Source organism: Pseudonaja textilis, chromosome 3, assembly GCF_049901715.1.
Source record: "Pseudonaja textilis isolate UNSWEBS1 chromosome 3, rPseTex1.2, whole genome shotgun sequence".
NCBI lineage: Eukaryota > Metazoa > Chordata > Lepidosauria > Squamata > Elapidae > Pseudonaja > Pseudonaja textilis.
The window spans coordinates 35,452,429-35,476,682 of NC_141992.1; the positions used below are offsets into that span (position 1 = coordinate 35,452,429).

At 38.4% G+C, this 24,254-nt stretch overlaps 1 protein-coding gene and 1 long non-coding RNA gene across 3 annotated transcripts; one reads left to right on the forward strand and one right to left on the reverse strand.

The window, feature by feature from the left end:
• Positions 1 to 917: 917 nt before the first annotated feature.
• Positions 918 to 12,371, reverse strand: GPR37L1 (G protein-coupled receptor 37 like 1). The gene is made up of 2 exons (XM_026713041.2): positions 11,353 to 12,371; positions 918 to 2,214 (listed from the first exon to the last, which is right to left on the reverse strand). Exons 1-2 carry the CDS (start codon positions 12,130 to 12,132, stop codon positions 1,405 to 1,407), a joined length of 1,590 nt encoding a protein of 529 aa, XP_026568826.1. The 5' UTR covers positions 12,133 to 12,371; the 3' UTR covers positions 918 to 1,404.
• LOC148126071 (uncharacterized) lies at positions 2,210 to 23,878 on the forward strand. Of its 2 annotated transcripts, none has more exons than XR_015742742.1 (3): positions 2,210 to 6,107; positions 16,305 to 16,397; positions 23,297 to 23,878. It is a non-coding gene; the product is annotated as an uncharacterized LOC148126071 (long non-coding RNA). The 2 variants fall into 2 exon arrangements; XR_015742743.1 differs by lacking the exon at positions 23,297 to 23,878 and adding an exon at positions 17,421 to 20,466.
• Positions 23,879 to 24,254: the final 376 nt, after the last annotated feature.

A 24,254-nucleotide genomic window follows, 5' to 3' on the forward strand; every position in this document is an offset into this window, starting at 1 on the left:
ACATGATTAAATGACAACCAACATGTATTTATAACAGTTGCAATAGAGTCACATGATCACCTTTTACAACTTTCTAGGGGCAGGGGGGTGCTTCCAAAAAGCAAAGTCAGTGGGGGAAACTGGATTTACTTAACAACGTAACAATTGTGTGATTTGCTTATTGAGTATGGCAGAAAAATGTGACAAAATTGGGCGTAACTTAACCAAGTTGTATTGCTTAGTGACAGAAGTTCCAGTCCCAATTGTGGTTATAAGGCAGGACTACCTTTATAGTATTGTCACAAGGAGGTGGACAATCTCAATTACAACAACAAAGAGCCAGGAGATAATTGAACAGATCATGTGCATGTTCCAAATGAAATAAGCAGAAGAACAAAGCCAAGCAGTTCCTAGTGGTACAATCTTGACCCATCATTTTGAAGGAAAACATCAGCCTTCGCTTTGAAATTCTGAGTCTCATTAATAGGAACCAGAGGAATTGTAGAATGAAATAAGGAAGTTGGTAAAAATGAATGTGAAAAGAGACTACTGTCAAAGGTTAAGAAATGGAAGAAAACAAACTGGATGCCCAACAGAACAAAGAAAATTGTCAAGAATGCTGCCATTGATGCCACAATGACTTAATTGATTATACACTAAAGTAGATGGTAATGTGATGGTAGTCACTTGAAAGCATGGATAGATCAAAATAGCCCAATCCGAGGTCTTTAGTGTGAATTTAAAAACCAACAATTCCCCCTATTCTCCCCATCACCACCACATAACACAAGATACAGTGAAATCTGTTGTAAAATCTTGATTCCTTGGCTAGTCAAGAATTCTAGTTCATACAACGTGGACAGATATACTTTTTTAAAGAAAAACACTTACAGAATGATCAATTGTTCTACCACATTTTGAATAAAGTGACTAGAACCTTTTTCTACTTAGTCTACTCGTTTATTGAGACTAGGATAGTGCTGACTTTGTATACAAGGCTGTTTTGGGGGAAGACATGAAGAAGAGGACAGTAAGGTCCTGCATCAGGGCAGAATAGGTTAGTGTGTACTATGAACTCTTTTAAAAGAGGTGATTTCTCCGTTCTTGAAAGGGTTGCAAGTGGGCCTTTCCACAGCATCTTTCGCATTCAGAACGGCAGCCTTTCTAGTCATGGTAGATCAGAGGAGTCAATGGCACCCTTGGTAACTGTTCAGCAAAGAAGAGATAGCTATTGGTGATGCCTTGTTTGTAAGGTGTTCTTTTACAAGACAGTGCTGGAACAAGCAGATGATAAGACACCAGGTCCCACCTCCAGTGTCCAGCTATTTCACCAATTAATACTAAAAAAAAAAAAAATCACAACTTTTGGTCTTGGGAAAAGGTAGCGGAAGAATTGCTGTTGGTCTACCACTAGGATGATTGAACTTAGCATGGCGTGCCAATGGCTCCTACAGGGGGAGGTGACTCTCGGGTCTTGTCGAAGAAAATATTTGAGGACATCTCGGTTTTGATTTTGCTTTCAGAACCACCATCACTGGAAGTTGTTTCTTGACCACATTCATCACAGCAGCAGCAGCAACAGTCCATGAAGGCCTGCCCCAGGGGTTTGCAAAGGCACAGTAAAAGCACAGGAGTAACTGAACATTTGAAGAACAGGAAGAACTGGTTGACCAAGCTTAATAGGTCCAGGGTCTGTTTTGTCATGTCGGGAGACAGATAGGCCACAACAATATTACTGACATTTTCAGGAATGGTGCAGAGACCATAAATCACTGTCAGGCCAATCACTGTGCAGTTGAGTTGGCTTTCACACTGCCCATGCTTATTGCCACGGCATTCCGTCTTCTCTGAGCTGCTGATCCTTCTGGTGACCAGCTGGCAGCTGATGGTAAAGAGGATTGGCAGGCAGAAGTAGCATCCAAAATACCACCACATCCTAGCATTCTGATAAGTGAGAACCAGAGAGTAAATGGACTCAGGCAGCTCCTGAAAAGGTTTCATTGTGCAGTAGTCAGATACTACACCAGAGACTGGTGAGGTATCTTGTGCCAGCTGCCAAAGAAGGAGCTCTGGGATTGAAAGGGTCATGGAACCCACCCAAATGACAGCCAGCTTGGCAATGATGGAGTGGCAGTGTTCAATTGGACGGAGCTTGGCTTGAGGGCTGGTAGCCGCATGGAATCTGTCAATGCCCAAGGCACAGAGGCTGAAGGTGGTGATTCCCAGAGAAGTCACCTAGGAGCATAACAAAGGGAAATGGTTGAACTGAGATGGCCAAAGAAATAAATAAAACATTCGCCTCTCCTTAACTTTTAAGTTAGTGAGAAAATACAGACTTTTTCAATTTTGTGCAAAAGGGTTTCAAAGAAAAAATAAACCCTGTCTCTAGCATAGAAAATTCATTTACCATGCAGACTAATGCAGATCCCAAATTATGCCAAAATAAAATGGGATGTACAAAACAGGGAAAGTCATTCCAGTCCCCAGCACTTTTAAATGCTTCAGGAGCAACCATACAAGTTTGTGCAATAATTCTCTAGAATAGAGATAGCAGCACGGGAGATGGCAAATAACCCCAAATGAAAAGATGCATATTTAAATATTAGTGTCTGTTATGAGAATAATGATTCCATTTATTCCAATAACCTGAAAAGAATAAGTCACATTTGGGGGACCAGCTCTACCAAGGAATGTGTGTGACTTGATATATCAGCTTTGAGCATTTCCATGTGGAGTTGATGCTGAAGTTGTGTCATACACCGTGTTTCCCAAAATGTTTCCCTCCATTTGCCCCAAAGGTGATTTTTTTCAAGAGGCAACTGGACTTTCTGGTTTTTTCTTTGAAGATGTTTCACTTCTCATCCAAGAAGCTTCTTCAGCTCAGAAAGTCCAATTGCCTCTTGAAAAAAGCACCTTTGGGACATCCATGATCTGGATGACTGAGAATCTCCATAAACATTTCTCTACATTTGTTTAGTAACTAGAGTATCAGCATGGGAGCTGCAATTTAGTAAAGATTGCTTGTACCATTTAAAAACAAGCATATTGACTTTCCTTCACCATGAGGATATTAAAAAAAGCTTTTAACTCTCTTTTTGCTATCTTTCCTTAGCTACTTCCCAGGTCTTTGCAATGCGTGAGGACATTTTGATTCCAACATTGTTTAACAAAACCCAATGTACATACATTGATATGTAGTTGATTTTCTAATTCTTTATTTGATATTAAATTATTAAATATCTATCAAAGTTACAATCTTGCTTCCCTGCTTCATTTATTCCAATTAGTTTCCCCTCTTTTATTATTTCCATCCTTTTTGGATTCCTTATATTCAAAGTGAGCAGAAGGAGACTTAGAACCTTGATGGACCTTTGAACAATTGGCAGTAAATCATAAAAGTTACGAACTCCTAATGATAAAGTAATGTTAACAGCAGAAAGCCAATTCTCCTCCTCAGTTAGAGTCCTAAAATCAAGGGTGGGTTTGTTAGGAAAGAGAAGCATGTGAGAATTGTGATAACAGGAACCATTTTGGGAGCTGGTACATTTTCAGATTGCTTTATACTCATTTCAGTTTCTACACATCACATAAGTTCTGTTTTACAGCTGGCTTCATTTGGTTCACATGAAAATAGATCTTGCAGATTTAAAAACAGTTTGGCACTGTCAGCATTGTTTTCACTTCTATTATAATTTTTAATAACAAATGCAGAAGGGATGCACCTCTTACTTCTTTGCAAACATTTTAAAGACTATAATGTGAACATGGAACTAATTTCTGCCGACTATGACATCATTCTTTGTCTTTCTTCAGTATCTCTGTCTCATCAGGTGCCAGAACATGGCTCAGAAGCTAAGCAGTTTTTCAAGCCTATCTTTTTCTTGGATGGGAAACCAGTCATCAATAGAAAGTTTTAAAGAATCCCAGGAGAAAGCAATGGCAAACAGTTCCATATTACGGTCAAGAAAACTGCATAAATATATCCATATGGTTGTTAGGAGTTGAACTGACTCAAAGACAATGTCCCTAAATAATTGCAGGTTAAATACTATGTTACTGTACAGTGACACTGCAAACAATTAAGAGGATTGGAACATCTTTACTAATAAATGTAATCAAAAAGGAGTAATATGACAGATAACAGATAATCAGAGTTGGAAGGGACCTTGGGTCATCTAGTCCAAGTGGGAGACCCTACACCATTCCTGACAAATGGCAGTCCAATCTCTTCTTGAAAGTCTCAAGTGATAGCGCTTCCACAACTTCCACATCTCTCTCCCTCTCCCTCTCCCTCTCCCTCTCTCTGTCTCTCTCTCTTACACACACACACACACATACACACGCACACTCATTCTCTCTCTCTTCCTCCCTCCCACTCTCCCCACTCCCCCCCACCCTTTGTGTGTATCTTCCCAAGGATTATACATATAATGGAATATAGTTGAATACACTGTAGAAGGACAAAGTCAAATTGAAAATGCACCCCTGCTTAAAAAACCTTTGGCCATCTGTGCAAATACTGTGGAAAATGTATATGGAAATGAAAGGATAGATTAGAATTTTTCCCTTATGGTTTGCATGATGTTCTCTATCCCACCCCCAAAATCATTCTACCAAAATGGATGTGTCCCTAAAAGCTTTTTTATCTCCCATGTCCCATCCCTTTATTTTGTTCCTTGTATATCATGCTTCCCTGATCTACATGCTTCTTTTTACAGAGGGCAATTAATAAGAAAAAACCAATGGGAGAAACAACTTAGAAGATCAGGAGAGATGGTACTCCTTAAGCAACCTTTGGTCCTTTCCAAAAAATTCACTGAGTCAAAATGCATCTACTTTCTGAGCATCAAATGAGTTAAGTAAGTTTGTTGATGTCCCAAACTATTTCCGCTGCATTCAGAATCCCAGGAAAACATACTTGTCTGCCAAAAAGGAAGATGGCAAAGCGTGGAGGAGAAAATGCCAAACACTGGGTGGGTTGGACAGACAATGTAGAACACGAATAAATATCAGCTGGAGGGTGGAGGGAGGGCTCGCCTCCTTGCACAACACTCCCCATTACAAATGCTGTGCTTTCCTTCAGTTCAGGAAATACTACGCCTCATTTGGACAGTTGTTCATAGACTGCTGAAGAGCTCTGGGCCCTAATTGCAGGCGCCCGCTCACTTCTCTGAGGAAAAAGGGACATTCATTTAACACCGGAAGCTTTGGAAAGAGGCTTATTTTCTTTATTTTGCCTCCCCTTCCCCCTCTTTCCCTGTCCCATGTCCTTTGAACTGCTGCCAAAGCAGCGGAAAACAGAGCAATTCCAGGGTACAATCTCCCATGGTGTTTATTAAAACTATGAGCTTTCAAGGGATGCTTTAAAAAATTGAGGCAAGGCCATATTCCTATTTGTGGTCATCATACTGATGAATACTAAAGAAAGATGGGGTTTATGGAGAGCTTGTTTGAAAAGCCAATCCAAATAAAGAATTTGATGTTCCAAGCAGTTACACTATATGGTTTGAAGGACTTTGTAGATTATTGCAGAGGTTGCTTGGTTGCTTCTGCTGGATAGTACTATGATGTCTGAATCCAGTTAGCTTGTACCATCAACTGTTTCTAAAATATACAGAAAGTTAAGATGTTTCAAGATGTTTATGGAGATTCTCTGTCATCCAAGTCATGGTTGTTCCAAAGGTGCTTTTTCAGAATTCTCTCATCCAAAGAAGCTTCTTGGATGAGAAGTGAAATGTCATCAAAGAGAAAACAGAAAGTCAACTTGCCTCTTGAAAAAGCACCTTGGGGAAAGATTTCAAGATGTCTACTTGTGTTAGAATAATGCAGCAAACAGGAGGATGTCTTCAAAATGAACAATCCATTAAGGTGCAAATTGTCATTTGAAACTTGACTTCTGCTGTTTTACTATAATAGTATGATCCACTATAACACTTTTTTTGTGTGTGTAGCTGCCTTTGAGGAAGAGTTGACTTCTGGTGAATGTTTGGACTAATCCCTACAGTTTTCTTGACAAGGTTTTCCAGAAGTGGTTTGCCATTGCCTGCTTAGGCACACTAAAAGAAAAAGGGAAAGCAGAAGAAGTTCATGTTTGGTTGAAATTAAGGGGCATCTGGAGTAAAATTCAGGTATGAAAACCTTTCTGGAGAAAATACAAAGCTATGTAAGATTCGGAGAATTGGTCTATAATGGAATTGCAAATTTGCAGCAAGGTTCCTGATGTGGCCGACAGCAGAGAGGGCTGTCATTAGCAAAGCAGCTGCAACAAAATCTAGTTCCATTTAAAATAACTGCCCTTATATAGATGCTATCCAGATCTCTTAAAGTAGATTTCTACATTTTATCACATTTTATAGAATATTCCTATGGGGTTTCTTTTATGAAGAATAATCCAAACCTACAATCTTTCATCTACAACCTGAACAAGTTCCTGAGGAAAAAAGAAATGCAGCATGTGATAATTGCTGCTTTGATAGGAAGCTTTTTATATAACTGTGCTTAGGATCACAGCCATAAAGTTATTGGCATAACAGGAAAATGTTGGAGTCCATTGCAGGTCTTGAATTAACAATTCAACTGTCAACATTGTAGGAGCATCAGTGCAAATATAGCCATCTGGGTTGAGGACATCAGGAGAATTTGGGTGATATATCTATGCAGGTCTGCAAATTTGTATATTTAATTAACCAAGGACAAAAAACCCAGTGAACAGTTGTTCCTATATGTCCTAAATGTTTACTGTGACTCCCTTGATATGGATAGAATTATCTAGGGTTAATTTTAGACAATATTTTGTTATGAAGCTATGAACTTTTAGGATATAATCTATTAGTTATTCTGAGATAAATAAAACAGGTGCAAAAATAAAGACATATTCAGTGAGATGAGGGGAAGTCAGTAGTGTTTATATAAGAGCCATGGTGGCGCAATGATTAGAATTCAGTATTGCAAGCGAACTCTGCACTCCATTGCCAAGAGTTCAAGTTTGACTCAGCCTTCCATCCTTCCAAGGTGGGTAAAATGAGGACCCAGATCGTTGGGGGCAATATGTAAATGTCTTAGAGAGGGCTGTAAAGCACTATGAAGTGATATATAAGTCTAAATGCTATTGGTATTGCTAAGGCAATTTTCAGTGAATTTTATGAAACTATGAATCCTAAGGCAGCTCATAGGTTGAAAGGAATATAGCATGGCAAAATGCAACTCTGGTTCTGCCATTTTTCCACTGCAAATTATCCCTTTCAAGCCACCTTTCCTGTTTTCTGATATGGATAGCTGCATGTCTCTTAAATGCAAAACCAAACACAATGATACATAATAGTTTTTGCAAAAAAGAAGCTATTGGTTCATAGAATTCCATGCAGAATTGCCGATGTCCTTTTTCCCTAGAAGATTAAAACTTGCCAAAATAAACAAATACATCAGTGAATATCAGAATATGGTAGTTTAAATCAAATAATGCTCTTCAACCTTTCATAGAAGCAAGATCAAATATCCTATTGCCCTATCTAACAAGAAAATCATCTGAATGAATAAATATGAAGATGGCCAATGCTTAATGTTAGTAGGTCTATTACATCTGGACTGCAAAAACCCTTAAGATCACTAGATGGTAGCAAAGCATTAGGTTATTCACTTCTCTTTGCCACCATCTACTGTCATGTAACCTAGATCTTGTAACTCTGATTTAACTTTCAACCCGATAGGAGAAAACTGCATAGAAAACCTAAATCTGCCTAGACTTTTCACAGTTCAAGTGTGGTTTCTGGCAGTGATAGGATGTGTTGATTGCAAGAATAAGTATGATTGTGTGTTCTTATTTTGAAATGGGCTTTTGATGTGTCCAACTGTTTGTGGCCTTGTCCCATTACGTCAGACTCATTGTCTTCCCTGCCTCCTTCATGTACTCTGCTGTCCCCTTAGTCAAGCTCTGAATCATTCACAGATGTCCATCACCTGCTTTGCTCTCATATCCTCCTGCATTGAGCAGGGAAGCTATAGAAATTATGTTGAAACATTGCAGTTTCTAAGGAAGGACAATCTATTCATTATGTTTGATAGAAAATGACTTGTGTTCAAAGGATCTGAATGTTCACATCAGATACATTACAATCCATTTTCAGTCTAAACAAACTTTATTTTCTTTATGTCTAATCCTACCTCATTCCAACTTCTTTCTTCCAATTGCTCTCTTGAAGACAGAAGGAACCTGATCTTTTGAAATTATATCTTAGATATTAAAGAAACACAGATACACACCCCATTGTTTCTTGCTTTGTAAATGCTCCAGTTTTGCACATTAATAGGATGGCACTATCTTATAGTATTTTTTAAAGAGCTCACAGTTCAAAATTCATTAAGAAGATTCAACAGAAAATGAGTGGAATGAATCAAAGATATAAATAATAATGAAAGGAGTAGATAATTGTTTCAATTATTTTGTTTTATTAAATGTGTATGCTGCTTCTTGATTTTCCCAAGATGTCTTACATAATATTAAATATTTAAAAAAGCCTTTTAAAATAGTCATTAAAAATTAACAATATCTATTTTCATATAGCACACTTAACCAGATTAGTTAAAGCCTACCATACAGCATTCTAAACTTGATTTCAGTTAGTTAATTTGGTTTGGGGGTTTTAAACTATTGGTATGCTGATAATTCAATGTATAAGTCAGAAAATATATTAAATCAATAATCAGGCTAAAAACAACGTGTGAATCCAATGCATGTCCTTGAACACAATTGTACTCGAATTACAGTATGGCACAGGATCTAATGATAATTCTGAAAAGTGTTGCCGTGTTGACAAAAAATGCCAACCCACAGTTAACTTTATTGAGTAAATCATGATGAATAGATTTTTCTCCATGACAATCTGTTAGATGGAATGGTTAGATATGACTCCCACTTCTATCTTCTTTTGTCCCACATCCACTATACAATATTTTCTTTCCTGTCTAATAGAGTATAAGAGATTGAACCTATTCTCTATTTCCCTAGAGGCCGGGACCATAATCAATTAGTTAAATCTATAAGGATGTAGATTTAGGCCAGGTATCAGGAGGAATTTTCTGACTCTGTACACTATGCAGTAAACCAGCGGAACAGACTGTCACTGGTCTGTTGTTTGACATCCAGACAGAGCATGGATAGTGGTGATCTCTCAGTGATGCTCTAGTCTATTGGATCTATGACACTGAGCTAGGTGATTTCTGAGATCCCTTCCAATTTTGTAATTGTGTATGTCAAGACATGATTCCATATAGCCTTATCTAAATAGATATTTTTCCAAGTAAAGATCACAACTTGATCAAAGGTTGGTGTGATGGTAGCACAGATCCTGTAAATTAGTTTCAGGCTCAACCACTTTGGCAGGTTTTATTGGTGCTGCTCTCTGCCTCTGCCAGTGATGCTTAGTTTTGGCATTAGGAGAAGTGAGGAGAACCAAGAGAAGAGACAGTGTGCCTGATACCTTTTAAATTAAATACACTGATTTTTGGTTGCAGAATAATCTAACCTTGCCGTGAGATGCTCTTTTGTTTAAGAACACTGAAGCTGTTCTGAGAGTATTTCTGAGAATATTATCCAAAATCCTGTGGCACCGTTGAAAGAAAATTAAAATGGCCTTCATCCTGCCCTTATTAACAAAGACTCCATGGTAATACATTTCAGCCAAATAGATTTTCTATGGAAACCCCACATCATTCAAAACACAACTCCTCCTTTCGTCTCCTTTTCATCTTAGGAGAAGCCCAACTCCTAGGGAATTCATGAGGAAAGACATGTAACCTTCATGAATCACAAAGCTGAAGTTATACACTACAGCAGGTTTTGTATAGATTTATGATCAGTTGTAAAGGTCACTTTGTTCAACATCTCCTTCTCTCAGCATATCTTTGAGATTAAATTCAAGGATATTATATATACCCTAAACTCTCTCTCACTAGGTATTGCTGGATGTAACCAGGGATGCTGATAGCTATAGACCCATAAATTATTCACCCTGGTTATATGTCTTCCAAATATTTTATAATTTATCTTGATTAAGGTAGTTAGTAACTTTTTATTAATTTAAACAGTCCCTGAGATTTTTAAAAATGAGAATAACTATTGTTGTGATCTCAGAAGAAATTCAACATTTTCAGGCAATGATTCAATGATAGCAAAGCCTTTACTTGCTATCATTTTGACCTATTAAAAGTAAAATTCTCTGGTTCAGGGAGAATAATTTAAGGAAGACCATCCTTTCACAGATAAATGGTCTTCAACCAATTACAAGTAATAATCTTTTACTTCTAGAAAAAAGCTTGACTTGTTTCCTTCTTCATCCTGAGTTCCTGTCCACTTCCTGCCTGTGGCTGTGGTGAGCAGGTATAAAATCTGAAATGCATTGCATCCATTGAGCAAGAATTTCTCTTAGTCTGGCATTTTGTTTCAAAATTCTCAGGCTTAAATTATAGAAGAATTTTTACTCGGTGTAATTAAATGTGCATGACAAATATGCCTTTGGTAAAAAAGGAAGCAAGCACAGTTATGCTTATTTCAATGCCAATTATTTGATGAGAAAAATGTTTCTGTTTTGACCCCAGAGATACAAAGTGGAAGCTGTGGGTTATATTTCCAGGAGATATTCATGTCTAAATTCCAATTCTAAAGAATGGTGGCTTGAGTCTAGGTCTCAAAATGTCAGGCTACAGGAGGCCTACACCTGCTAATTATAGATTCAGCACAAGCATTAGGTGCACTTACTCTTTTTAATTAATATCTTCTCCTTTTTTAGGTGATTTTAAAGCCCCACTTTTATAAACTTGATGTGAGAAGTACCTCGTTTTCATTTATTAATGCAGCATCCCCTAATCTGTTGTTCTCTATACATTAGTCTTATCTACATGGAAGATACCAAACTGATGGACAGTCTATTAATGGTTAGAACATTAATATTAATGGTTGAATAATTAATATTAATAATTAATGATTGCATAAAAATTTACACATGAATATCTCCTGGAAATATAACCCACAGCTTCCACTTTGTATCTCTGGGGTCAAAACAGAAACATTTTTCTCATCAAATAATTGGCATTGAAATAAGCATAACTGTGCTTGCTTCCTTTTTTACCAAAGGCATATTTGTCATCCTCTTTGAAACAGAGATGGTGTTTTCTATAGCTCTTCAATCAATCAGCCCTCAAACTTGATATTAGGCAAACTCATCTTATTGAGGACAGGTAAAGTAAAATGACATGGGATTAAGTCAAATTCAAAACATAAAGCTGTCCAAGCACAAATAGCAATTTCCTTCTCTTCCTCAACTGAAGACTCAAGGTTGTTGATGATACATACTAGAGGTTAGCAGCGGAAATTCTTACCTCCATGAAGGGCACAAGGCGACAGGAGAAGGTTCCCAGCAGTCTCTTCTTGGTAATTTCATTAAAGATGACCACAGGTAGGCAGAAGAAGAGGATAAGGAAATCCCAGAAAGCAAGACTGGCCAAAATGGAATTCCAAGCACTTTTCATATAGTAATTATGCCAGACAATGCACATGACCGAGAGGTTCCCAACAATGCCTACAGCAAAGACAATGAGGGACAGGAACATGACAGCATAAGCACTGTAAGAGCTTTCTGTCACTGGATAGAGAGGGTTCTGTATCTGAAAACGCTTTCCTAGTGCCACAGTCCTATTCACCTGGGCCGCTCGATCACCATAGACTGCCGGGCTCTGTTGGTGGGGTTCTAAAGGATCTGTGTTGGATGGAGCTGGAGGCTTCATTGGCTGTAAAGTGGCTGGGTTCGCAGGCAGAGGAAATTCTACTTTGACTCCTGGAACATACTGCTGAACTGACTTGGCATCATCATCTTTTGCTCCTCTACGTGTTCTTCTCCACCTCAGCTGCTCTTCTGAGAACTGTTGCTCTTCATGGTTGCCAGTCAGTCCCGAGTCTCTCTTCCTGCCCAGTTCTCCAAGTACCTCCATCAGGACACCTTTGGAATTGATGTGTCTTTTTAAGTGATCTTCTCCAGCCTTTGCCTCCATTCTGGAGGGTGCATAGTTTTCTTCAATAAACGGGACAGCTCCTTCTTTCATCAGGGCTTCCAGTAGCTGCAGAAAACTAAGCAAAAGCATACCTGTCCAAGGGAAAGACATCCTTCTTTCTGCAAAACAGAGGTGAAGAGAAGAGATGCGGAGAAAGCAATTCACCAAATGAACAGAGATGTCACTTCCCTCAGTGAGAAAAGGAAAAAAGTTTCTTCACTTTGACTTGTGGTCTTAAAGAGGGCCGGGGGCATGGAAGAGAGTAAACGAGGAGATTGGAGTTTCAGTCCAGCTTGAGCGACGACAAAGAGGCACTTTGGTCTGCTTGGCCAGCTCACTGCTGCTGTTTATTCCCTCAGATCGTTGGGCAGAATTAAAAAAGAGAAAAAAAATCAGTAATTCATTTCAATCCTCTTTTGTTGGACCACAGGCCCCCTGGTGGCCAAACTACAATGCCTACCAGCTCTCGTGAAAAGATCAAAAGCCTCACAGGCCTTGAGCCAGGGAAGGAAAGAACCATGGGAAGAAACCACCTGCTTTAGCCATAGACCTTGGTGCAGATAATTCTATTTGTTTTGGTTGTTTTTTTTTGTATATTTGTATATTTGGGGTAAAAAGGGTATATTTCGGAAAGAATCTCTCTGAAGATTCTTCAGCCTCTCACTGAAATACTTCCCTTAGGCCAAACTCTAGAGAAATCCAAACTCTAGAGAAATTCTAATATCAGTTTATGTTTTTTGTAGAGATCCTAGAAAGATGCTTTGAACAAGGACAGAATAAAAGAGACACGCGTGTGACAGTGCATTAGCTTTCACAGCTGTCTGTGAGGGAACAGTTCAGAAAATCAAGCAGACATGCCAGGACTGTTGGTTGACTAGACCAAAGAATCTTTAGAAAACTTTCCCTTAAGCCACATATTCCAAGAATATTTACTTTATGTACATATTACAGCATTCTACCCTGTCACTTTTCCACAATGTTGGACCTTCAGTTTTCCTTATTGCTGAATTCTACCCCCTTTCAAAGTAATGTAACAATTACAATTGGATTAAGACAGAGAATGATTCTGATTTATATCCTGATCCTGATTTTGCCATGAGAACTGAATTCTGCCACTGGATAGGTTCAATCACTATCTGACAGCCTATGTCTGTCCCAAAGAATTACTATGTGGATAACATTAGGGAAGGCAAATATTATGTGCTCTATGTGAAACTGATGGTGGAACGATGAGATATAAATCCACACATAAAAAAAATACCAGCCTCTGTTGCTTGGTATTATATTATATGGGTTTCTCTCTCAACTTTACATATGATAGCATAGCTAAACTATCAAAATGCAATTGAGATGCCTAATCTAAGATCGGGATGTGGTAGAGACAGTGAGCTCTCACTCTGTCTCAATAAGGCTTACTTCAACTTTCTAGATGTCTTAAGAAACTATTCTTTACATCAATACAGCATTTTTATCTATCCTTTTATTATTTTGCTTCAAGAAATGTCATCTATATTCTGTATCCAGGCAATATGCTCAATATTTTAAAACTGAATTGTATGCTAAATTTTTCCTCTTCTGCTTAAATTGCTTGCTTCTTAAAGGACCATACCAAGAAAAGTTCTAATTTTGTATTGTGATCCCCTAATGTTGTTGTATCTGGCAGCTGAACCAGTGTGTTTTCAGCTCAGCTGTTTGTGCAACCAGAAATAATGTAAGTGTGGTTTTCCAGTTGAATCACTGGAACTTCCCACAGCTTGAGAATGGATCTTTTTTCTTTTGCATTAAATTATCATTCTTGTCATTCCAACTAATGTTGATATAGTCTGATCTGAATTTTTATGTGACACATCTGAAATGCAACAGGCTGGACAAAAATGCTGTGTATAGAATAGACAGACATGGATTTTTCAAATTCTGTTCCTTCTTGCTGCCTAGTATATAGAGAAATCAATGGCATTTTTTTTGTCACTTGCATGTTTCATTTCACGAGGCAAAAGATTGCACTGGTCTCAAAGTTCTTTGATTCCCACAGTACAATATTGGAAATGGCATAATAAACACACACACAAATGGGGGGAGGGGGGGAGGGAGGGAGAAAGAGAGAGATTATGTCATGTAATCATTTAATTCTATCAACATTTTTGGGAAAATAGACTTAGTCTCTATGTAATGTCCAATTTGCTGGTTGGGCCCAGAACATCATAGATGCTATATTATCCTCAAGTGGACAAAGCCAGTAAAATATAGTCCAATCTACATTCTATAAAGTTGGAGGTAAGCAACAGAAAGCAACAAGACAAGAAGTACAAGGATTAAGAAGGTTCTGCTTATAGACGTTCAAGCACAAGACACAATGTCTTGTCAATCTCTTCTTTGCAATGTACAAAATGTCTTCAAAGAAAAACCAGAAAGTCCAGTTGCCTCTTGAAAAAAGCACCTTTGGGCTCTTCCAAGTACTCTCTTCCCCATTGCCCTATTCAATCCTGCATTCCTTCCATAATTCTCCTAGCAGACACTCCTTTGGCAACTCTGCTTCTGGACATCAAAGGGAACAAAGATAAGGAGAATCATCTCAAACACCCAGAATGTTACAGTAACGAAGAGTTCACAAGAATACAGCCCTAGCCATAAGAGTTTTTCTTGTTATGAGTGTGTTCATTCACACCTCTATTCTATGGCTCAACTAGCTAAACTTATTCTTACTCAGCAGTGAATTCACCTATGACATGAGTAAACTAGCCTAGATAATGCTCCATTTTCATCCAGAGGTACAGTAGCCAACATGACCACTAAGAGACAACTCTGCTTTTACTGGAACAAGTCAAGTAAAAGTACAAATCAAGAGTGGAATTTTTTCAGAAGAGGTTTTAATTGATATCCTAATACGACTAAAGGGCAAAAAGATACAATCTCTAAACAACAGAAAATACAAAGAGTACAGCACCTCTCCTGTGAGGCTCTGACAACCTCAAATATTCCTTTCACACACACCCCAAAGAGACTCTTGAGACACAACAAACATTAACATCCTACAAAGGGGAGAAACCTTAAAACTACCTATTAAGAAGTTGGTATTTGAGATACATATCAAAATCATTTGTACCAAATCTAAGGCTCAAGTCAGCAGTATAAGATATGCTGTCATGATTATTTTGAGGCCCTGCTTTCACCTTTATGTATAGCCCGGATTACCTTCCCCTTCCTTATGTTCACATCATCAACACACTCGCGCAACCCCACTGTTTTTCCTCCTATTTATTGATTGAAACTCTTGAAGGCATCATAATAAACATATCAAGATGGCATTTTGGACTAACTATGAAGCAATCATTCCCTAAGCAATAAAATTCTACGTGTTATTTAACCATTAACAAAAGCCTTAGGAGGTATCAGTCCTTGTAAACGACAAGAGTTGATCATATGATCCAATCAGGCCATTTATAGAAGTGAGAGGGGCAGTTTTATTTTCCAAATAATACGCCTTCCCACATGGAAGAACCCTGGCATAATGGTTGTATTACGACAGATGTACAGTGACTTTTGCAGTTGCTCAACATTCAGATAATTAAAGCCTTGGTATTATCTCAGCTAAAGCCTCAGGCACTCCCTGTCCTAGCAAGAACCAGAGATGGAAATCCAACCTTAAATACATATGAATTACAAAAAGGTTGTATCATGAAGATTAACTGAAGCTTTTAAAATGGCACTGGCATGGGGTTTTACTTTGTCCATGCATGCCATCTGAATGAGGCAGCAATTTTATAAGTTATATGTGGTATGGGGGCCAGATAACTTGCAGGACTGCCTAACTTCCGTGGTCTTTGTCTGTCCCACCGGATCTGGATCCCCTTGGTGAAGCAGGATCAGCTGCTGAGATGTAGGAAGCATACCTTCTGTGTCATGGCATTGCCTCATGGAAATTCAGGAGGTCCCACCCTGGCTCCCTTCTGTTCCTGCCCTCCTCAGGCACCAGGAGCAGGATATTAGCAGAAGCTCAGTATGTGTGTCTGAGTACAGAGATTTATTTTAAGGGCTTTAACTTAGGTAGCTCATAGTTGATTCTAATTGTCTATTTTTATCTTCTATTTGTCACTCAGAGAAGATACGTTTTCCCTTTAGATTTATTGGGAGGCAGGATTTGTTTTGCATTATTTTATACTGAAGCTTGAAGGAGTGTTTCCTTCAGATAAATGATTATTTGCAATCAGGTTTGTAGGAGAAAGGTTTGTGACTTTGCATTGTACAGTTCTGCCACAAATTTACTTTATATATCTATCTTTCAGGAAGAACTACTTGAGTAGAATCAGTGGATAAGCCTCTGTTCCTTGTTATTAAACACCAGCAATAAGACCGTTTGGCTGCACCAGTTTCCTTAGGTTTGTATCTTTTCACCTCTGCTTTAAATATTCCCAATTTGTCCGCTGATCAGCAAGCTTTGAAAATAATAAGCAAGAAAGCCCAAAGGCAGAGCTAGCCTAGCTGAACTGGGAACGCTCCCTAAATACCTTCCCTGAAAATGACACAGTAATTCAAGGGTTTTCAAACAGATTCAAAAGCTGTTAGTTAAAAACAGCTCTGATCAAGAAGCAAAGCCCTGGTGATAGGAAATTGGCTGCTTTAAAATGAATCTGAGATTTTGTCTTTTTTTTTGTCCTTTGTTTCTCATGGAACCCCAGAGAGGCCTATAGAAAAACCCTGTGCTACTTCATTCTTTCCCGTCTAACTTAGGATTGCCTACTCCAACTTGCAAAGTCTCTTGGGTAGCTTTGTAGAAGCTTTTCCCATCTATGGTTACTGATCCTTTCCAAACAGCTTGTAAAGCAAGTTCAATAATTCAGAACTTTGAAGTGTTCAGAAATTGCAGGGAACATAAGAGCAGTTTCTCTTATTAATGTTTGTCTTCTTTACAGTGACCTAGAAATTGAGCAATTTCACCAAGGCAATTTCTTGTCATAAAGAGAACTATTTTTAGTTCACAAAAGGGTTACACAACGGGGCTGATGTGTCATGGAATTTCTGCAGTGACAACAGCCACCTATTGTTAAAGAAAGCTCCCAAAACTGACACTCCCACATGCATCCACAGGAGGTGGGGACGTGGACAGCTAGGACATAGCTAGACCAAGTCTTCAAACCAAATTGCATTTATATTAATCTGAGTATTAGATTCAGATCCTGATTCTAACCTCATAATTTTCTGATCACAGCCTAGTGTTCCGAATTAACTTCACAGTTTAAAATTCATTCCCGGTGGATTTAAAGCTTTTGCCTAAAGAATTCTCAGCAAACCAAGGGTAATTTGTTCACTGGGGCTCAGTGTATGTTTTGTAATTCAGAGCATTTGTGCTTGAGAACTACAGCATGACTCACCTGAGTAATTCTATGCTTCTGATATTCCAGGTGAGAGAGATACAGCCAGGACATAGAAGTTGTATCCTATTATACTTAGTACTACTCCAGATGTATTAATGCAGCTGTTATGTTGCTACAATGGCCAAGCAGAAGATACTTAGAGGATTTATTGTAGAGTTGGGGAAGGCATTGATGCAGGAAGGCCACGTGAAATGAACATCTTCCATTCCATCCCTGCAATGTCATTTTATTTTCTTCTTTATAATGTGAAAGCCATTTTGTTGGACTAACTTGTGTGTGTGTGTGTGTGTGTGTGTGTGCTTTTGACTTAAAATCTGGTGCCTACAATTTTCTTTGCAAGATTTTTGAATGGTTTGCCAGTGCCTTCTTCCCAGGGCTGAGAGACCACTGGCCAAGGTCACCCAACTGGCTTTGCACAGTACCCCAAAATGCGCTCTAACACATATTAATTACTGCAAAGTGTGTATCCCTGCAAATTTTTTATAAGAACCAATTAATCAAATTATTATTCCTTAGCTCCTTTGGCTTGAGGGCCACATAAGGCTTATGTGGCACACTGAAGAACAATACACTTCAAAACATAGGCAGAGGCAGGACATTGTGTGCTAGGAGGAACAGGAGTTTTAAGGATGCAATATGTAGTTTGAATATTTTCAAGACTGAAGGCACCAGTTTTGCTTCCTAACTCCCAAAATGCAAAAAACAGCCCAAATGTTTTGCCCCATCAACTTTGAGATGCTCTGGGGATGCCTATACTAGGCCCAGATCTAGCTCTTGGATTGCCCAGATATTCCTGGAAGAGAATGACTAACCTATAGACAATTGCACCAGTGTTGCATTGCTAATGTCTCAATCAGTCATTTCTACTAAAATTGGCCCTACCATTCTGGTCTTTTGGAAGGACCTGAAGACTTGGCTGTAGTGTACCATCATGCCCGGGGGTTCAATAGAAGCAATTAGCCTTGCAATGGCTATATTAAATGGAACTACAATTTATATGATGATTTATATGACTGTGTTTAATTGTTCTTTTTAAGATAGTAGAATGCTGTTTTGTTTTATTTTGTTCTTTTGTTTCTTAATTTAATTATTATGAACCACCCAGAGTTATACTTATGAGATGGGTGGCTATACAAATTAAGTAAGTCAGTAAATAAATAAATAAATAAATATGTGTGTTCATTTACTTTCTTTAGATCCAAATGTATTAGTTAGAATTCCTGATATCCATAGAGAGATGCTGATTGCAAACATTATACCCCTGAACTTTTTCACTATTAAAATGTTCTTCACATAACTCATGTATTTCATGGTTTGTTAGTTTATCTGTCAATATTTCCATGCTGTCTTTTGATATTATTTTATGTTTTATCTTTAATATGCATTCTGCAAAGTCCTGCATGCTCTTGTCTAGTGGTTAAAGCACCAGGCTAGAAAGCAGGAGGCTGTGAGTTCAAGTCCTGCCTTAGCCACGAAAGCCAGTTGGATGGCTTTGGGCCAGTCACTGTCTCTCAGCCAAACCCACCCCCCAGGGTTGTTGTTGTTGGGGAAAATATGAGGAGGAAGGTGTGTCTGATATGTTCGTCACCTTGAGTTATTTATAAAACAACAAGGGCGGAATACAAATAAACAAAATAAATAAATATAACACTTTGAAAAGATAACATCATGGATCTTAGTAACTGGGTCTAGAAGAAAGAACTGGTTCTGGGGGGGGAATTCAGATATTCAGACCCAATCATAGCTTGAATTTTTTGGTACTGTGTGACTACGCGATGTTCTTCCTTCCCTCTAATCTCAGCAATTTGGTTCCAGACCAGGTTGTTGACCTCAGACACAACTGATGATTTTGGAACAACTTAGCTATGATGTAAGTCCCTTAAATTAAAGTAACAATTTGGATTTAATCCAATGGGTTAATGCCTCTGTTGTCTCAACAATATATCTACACGTATACTGGAGACAGATTAGCCTATTTATAAAAAGGCAATACTCCCTGCATTACAGGCATGAATGCTTTACTGGATCACATCCAAATGAATGTCTTTATAAGTATGCACTGTTAAACAACATTGCCTAATAGCCTCTTTGTTTTGTCCAAAATGGCCCCCAATGCTAAACATTTTATTTTCTCATTGTGTGTTGAGCGTGATGACATACCAAATGTATCCTGTTTCGGTATTCCACTTACTAGTAGAAGTGTACTTATATAGCTGGTAGACTATACCATCCTCAATGCTATTGCACTGAGGTGCATGAACTGAAGCAGAGTTGGGATTTGGGGGATGGCACCAACATTTTCTTATGTGGGAATGAAATACCTTGTTCAGATCAGCATATGAACACTTGAATAGTTTTTCTTTTTCTTATACTGGCATCAAATAGAATTGACTCTTCCAAAATACACGCTGCTTTGTCCTATTATTTGTTTTGGCCCTCTAGGTTTGTCTCTTCACAGTGCTTTTAAAGGTTCACTGCAGTTTGGTGTATTGTTCATTTGTTCCCATCCTATCTTTGTCAAGGAGTAACAATGAACTCTGTCTACATCAATATTGTAGGAACTCTTGCCAAGGGAAGTTGACAGAGAAGAAATGGACTGGGTTTGGTTATACTGAAGGCTATGTTATTACAGTGCAACCGGCTGACTTACGAGAAAGTTTTGTAACTACTTCAATTCACAGGAGCCTGGGAATTTCTGTCTAAAAGGAATGAGAGCTGCCCCTGATCTGAAGTCTGTTTGTCTGAAGAACCTGACATCATATCATGTTCCTTTAATTGAGTTCTTGCCTACTTTCTCCTCCTTCATCAGAAATTCAGAAATCCTGCATAGTTTTGGAACTGTGCAGCAAAAGAACATTCCCAGGATATCACAGAGAAGCCAATTCAAAGTGTTATTCCCAGAACACCCCTATTCTACATGTGGCTTCTTGTTATAGCCAATTGGCATAAGATGCAAGCACAGAATGAAGAAATTCAAATTAATGCCTGAATCTTTACAGCATCATTTCTTTAAACAACTCGGCCCCAAATCAAGTGATAGGATATTACACAGAAGTCTATGATCTATTTTCTATTACCCCAGAGCACAGAATGTGAAATAATAATCTTAAAGAAGTCAGATTTAGCTAAAAACAAACCCACTATTAACTGAGGATGGTTTGACCTGGCTTCCTGTACTCAGCAAGGGGCTGAACCCAGTGACCTAGATAGACCCCTTTAAGCCTATGTTTTTATTCAGAATGGCAACACCAAATGACTTGGCCTCAGATTGTTCAGATTGTTCTCTTGGATCATGTCCTCTTCTATATAGTTGTCACAGTCTTACTATTGCTTTCCTTGCTTCACCTCTAGTATTATTGGATAATTTTATTCCTTCCCTGACCAGGCACAGTGGTTACATCACTTGTATCTTACTCTTTTTCTATAAACAAGTGACCTTTTATGTTGCTCCAGAGAAAGATCATTACTATGAATGTGGTGTGTGTGTGTGTGTGTGTGTACATACATACACATACATACATACATGCATATATTAACTGAAGGCAGAGTTTTTAGACTCTAAAACTAAAGGATTAGGAAGCAACATATAAAATTTATTTCCATTTTTGCTTCAGTTAAATAAATTTGAAACCTAATTCTGCTTAAGAAGAACAGTGATGGAATTCCAAAGAGAGGAAAAACTACAAAAGAGGTGGGAGGTGGGGAACAAGTGGGGAAAAAAATTAATTAGTGTAGTGTTCTTAACTACACTACAATTAGTTTACAGGCGTATAAATCATTCTAAATCAGGACTGTCAAACTCAGATCATCAAGGCAACACCATGTGACCTATCAGGACTTTTTCCCCCTTCACTGAACCAGGCATGGGCATGGCCAGTTGTGACACATCTGGCCTGCAGGCCAAGAGTTTGACAGCCCTGTTCTAAATGAGCCAAGGCCCAGAGACAGAATGTAGACCTGGAAATATGTCAATGTTAACCCCCCTCCCCAAGATTTTTATGAGGAGAGAGGTGTTATCTAAATTCAGTTTGGATACTATTTTATCTATGAGCAAATAGATGTCAGTGGGCAGACAACCAACAGAGTCAGTTGTCATGGGCCAATGGTTGGCCCAAGCACTCTAAGTATATACCAAAAGCCATGCAGAAACTGCCATGCATTTCTGCCAAGCAGAAATCACCTTTTCAATGGAAAGGATGGAAAGGGCAGTTGGGCTTTGTTATGATGGGCAGCAAAAAGAAGCACTCATGAGAGGCAAACAACCAAAGCTGCAGTGAGAATTGCCCTTGGTAGCTAGCTGACAATGATACAGAGGTTACCTCATGACATGAGGGAATACAGTGTTGGCAAAGGTAAGCGAGGGGGTTCTTTTGCATGGAGCAAGACAGCCATGTACATGGATTCAAGATGGTGCCTATGGCCTATTTGTCCCCAGACTTTTAAAATTATTTTTAAATTTAAAAAAGGAAAATACTATACTTCTAGAATCATATTTATTTTCAGACATGCTTTCAAATAAAAAAAAACCCACTGGATCAGTAAAAAAATATTCCATGAGACTAGTTGATTTCTTGAGGCTTTTTTCTTCTGAAAATGATTATCATGTAATTATTGTATTAATAGATGAGTCTCCCACTGCAGTACTGTATGCAATATAATACAAAGATGGTTGTGAAGATTTTTTCAGGTTTCTTTTAAAGAAACTACAGTAGATTCATCAGATTCACCACCAATTTGGAAGGCATAAACATAGAATGAAAAAAGAGAAGGCCTAAAGTAGTTTAGCTACAATGCAACAAAATGTAGAATTTTTTATTACAAACATGAGGGGTGTAGAGAGATGTGTGTGTGTATAATCATTTAAAACTTATCTGGCGTCACTTCTTCCAAGGCTTCAGTAAAAAATATCTTCAGCGGGCTGCCGTGGGTCAGTCTAAGTCACCTGCTGCTCTTCTCTGTCCAGCTAGAGAATTCTTCATCCTTTTCCCCAGGGGTTGATCCTTCAACCAAGGTCTAACAAATTAGAAAGATGCTTTGGATCTTCTTGCCCAAACAAAGTGCCAAACCTGCAACAAAAGTTTTGCACACAGGGAAGATTTTGATTAGGCATTCTCTTCTAAGCAATGAAGTCAAATTTCTAGAAAGAAAATGACTTAATTGGGGGAAAGAAAAATACAGAGCAAGCAAGGAAAGGAAGCAATCATACACAGAGAGAATTCCAAATGAAATCAATAGTCAACTTGTTTAAGTTAGTTACTTATTACCTCCTTGAATAAAATCTCTGGTTTCAGCATTCAGTACATTGGCTTATTTTATTTTATTTTGCAGAGGTGAGAGTTGGAGAAAGACCTTTTGGACCACATGCTTGGATGTTCAGAGTTAAGCCTTTTTTTGGTGTGTTCTTCCAAGCACTCAATCCCAGTTTGCAAGAATGTGGAAGATACATGAACACCCCATTACCAAAGAATGTGGATTGTTTCTTTGCCTAGAGACTGAGCTCCATCTATGATGTTTCTGGGTTGAGCTAGAAAATCAGAAATTAACTAGGATTGAAACCTAGCTTTCTAATGAAGTTTAATAGAATTACAGATTAAAGGTGCAGAGGTTTTCAGTGGTTTTCCATTTTACTCCTGTGGGAATTAAAACTGGGATCTCATCTATTCAAATCTGATGAAGAGGGTTCCAGATGCTCTAGAGGGCACTGCAGTGCCATATCACACCTTGGAATTTGTTCAACTGCTTGGTTGTTCTTCAATCACTTGCCTATTTTATAGACAATTGTGTGTGTGTGTGTGAGAGTGAGAGAGAGAGAGGGAGAGAGAGAGAGAGAGAGAGGGAGGGAGAGATTATTCTAAAATCATGATTCCTTGACTGCTCCTTCTTCTTACTTGTTTATTCTACAGGGAGAGGCTCCCTTTTCTGCAATGTCTGATTAAGATAAATAATTTACAGCCTGGCAACCTCCAGAGGTGCTTGGACTAGTCTCCAGAATTTCCAGGTAGTTGGCAGGAAACAGCCTCTAGCCAGACTACTGATTCAAGAGAAGGAACAAGAAAGGAAAGCACTAAAATATTTGGACAACCTCAAGTTGAAGAAGGCAAACGTTGAATTGCTGTTCTGTATGAATAGATGATAAATGAAAACATATTATTTAATTGTAAATCTTTATTAAAATAATCTGTGGTCCAACCAATGCTTCTGGGCTGTTGAATACATTTGGAATATTCAGTTATACTATATCAGTAGCTGCAGTGCATAAATGCCACTTGGAGGGAGCCAAGAAATACCACTTATTTGCCATTATGCAAATTTGCAAGGTAACTTCATTTTAACTCCAGCCACCCAGAATGCAATTTCCATGTATGTGACTTTTTTCATGACAAAAGAACATATTTACTAAACACTGGAATGTTCCACCCCCTCAATAATACTGTTCAGACTGTTTGAATGGGGCCCAGAGATATTTTTGAAAATAAAAAAAAAAGATAACTGAGGCTACAGCTTTGTTTTGCATGTAATAAAAAAAAAGTTTCAACATGCAAAAATGAAGAAAAAAGTCAAGGAAACTAATGGGAGAAGATGGGAGTAGATGGCAAGGAGGTGAGGGGCAGTAGGGAGAAAGTGGATCTGCTTGATTTATTCTTTGCATCTGTCTTTACACAAAAGGAAAAAAATAGTCCAACCTATCAAGAAGACAACATCTGTCAACTCTAGACAAGTACAAACCAACCGGACCAGATGGATTACATCCCAGAATTCTGAAGGAGCTGGCAGATGTGATTTCAGAACCACTGAACCATATCTTTCAAAGATCCTGGAGCACAAGGGAATTATCAGAGGACTGGGAAAAGATTGATGTGG

Bases quoted from the DNA above. Each gene is read 5' to 3' on its own strand.
- GPR37L1 (XM_026713041.2), bottom strand. From the start codon at position 12,132: ATGTCTTTCCCTTGGACAGGTATGCTTTTGCTTAGTTTTCTGCAGCTA. The intron at 2,215-11,352 runs GTAAGAATTTCC...TTATGCTCCTAG, and splicing joins GCCTTGTGCCCTTCATGGAG to GTGACTTCTCTGGGAATCAC.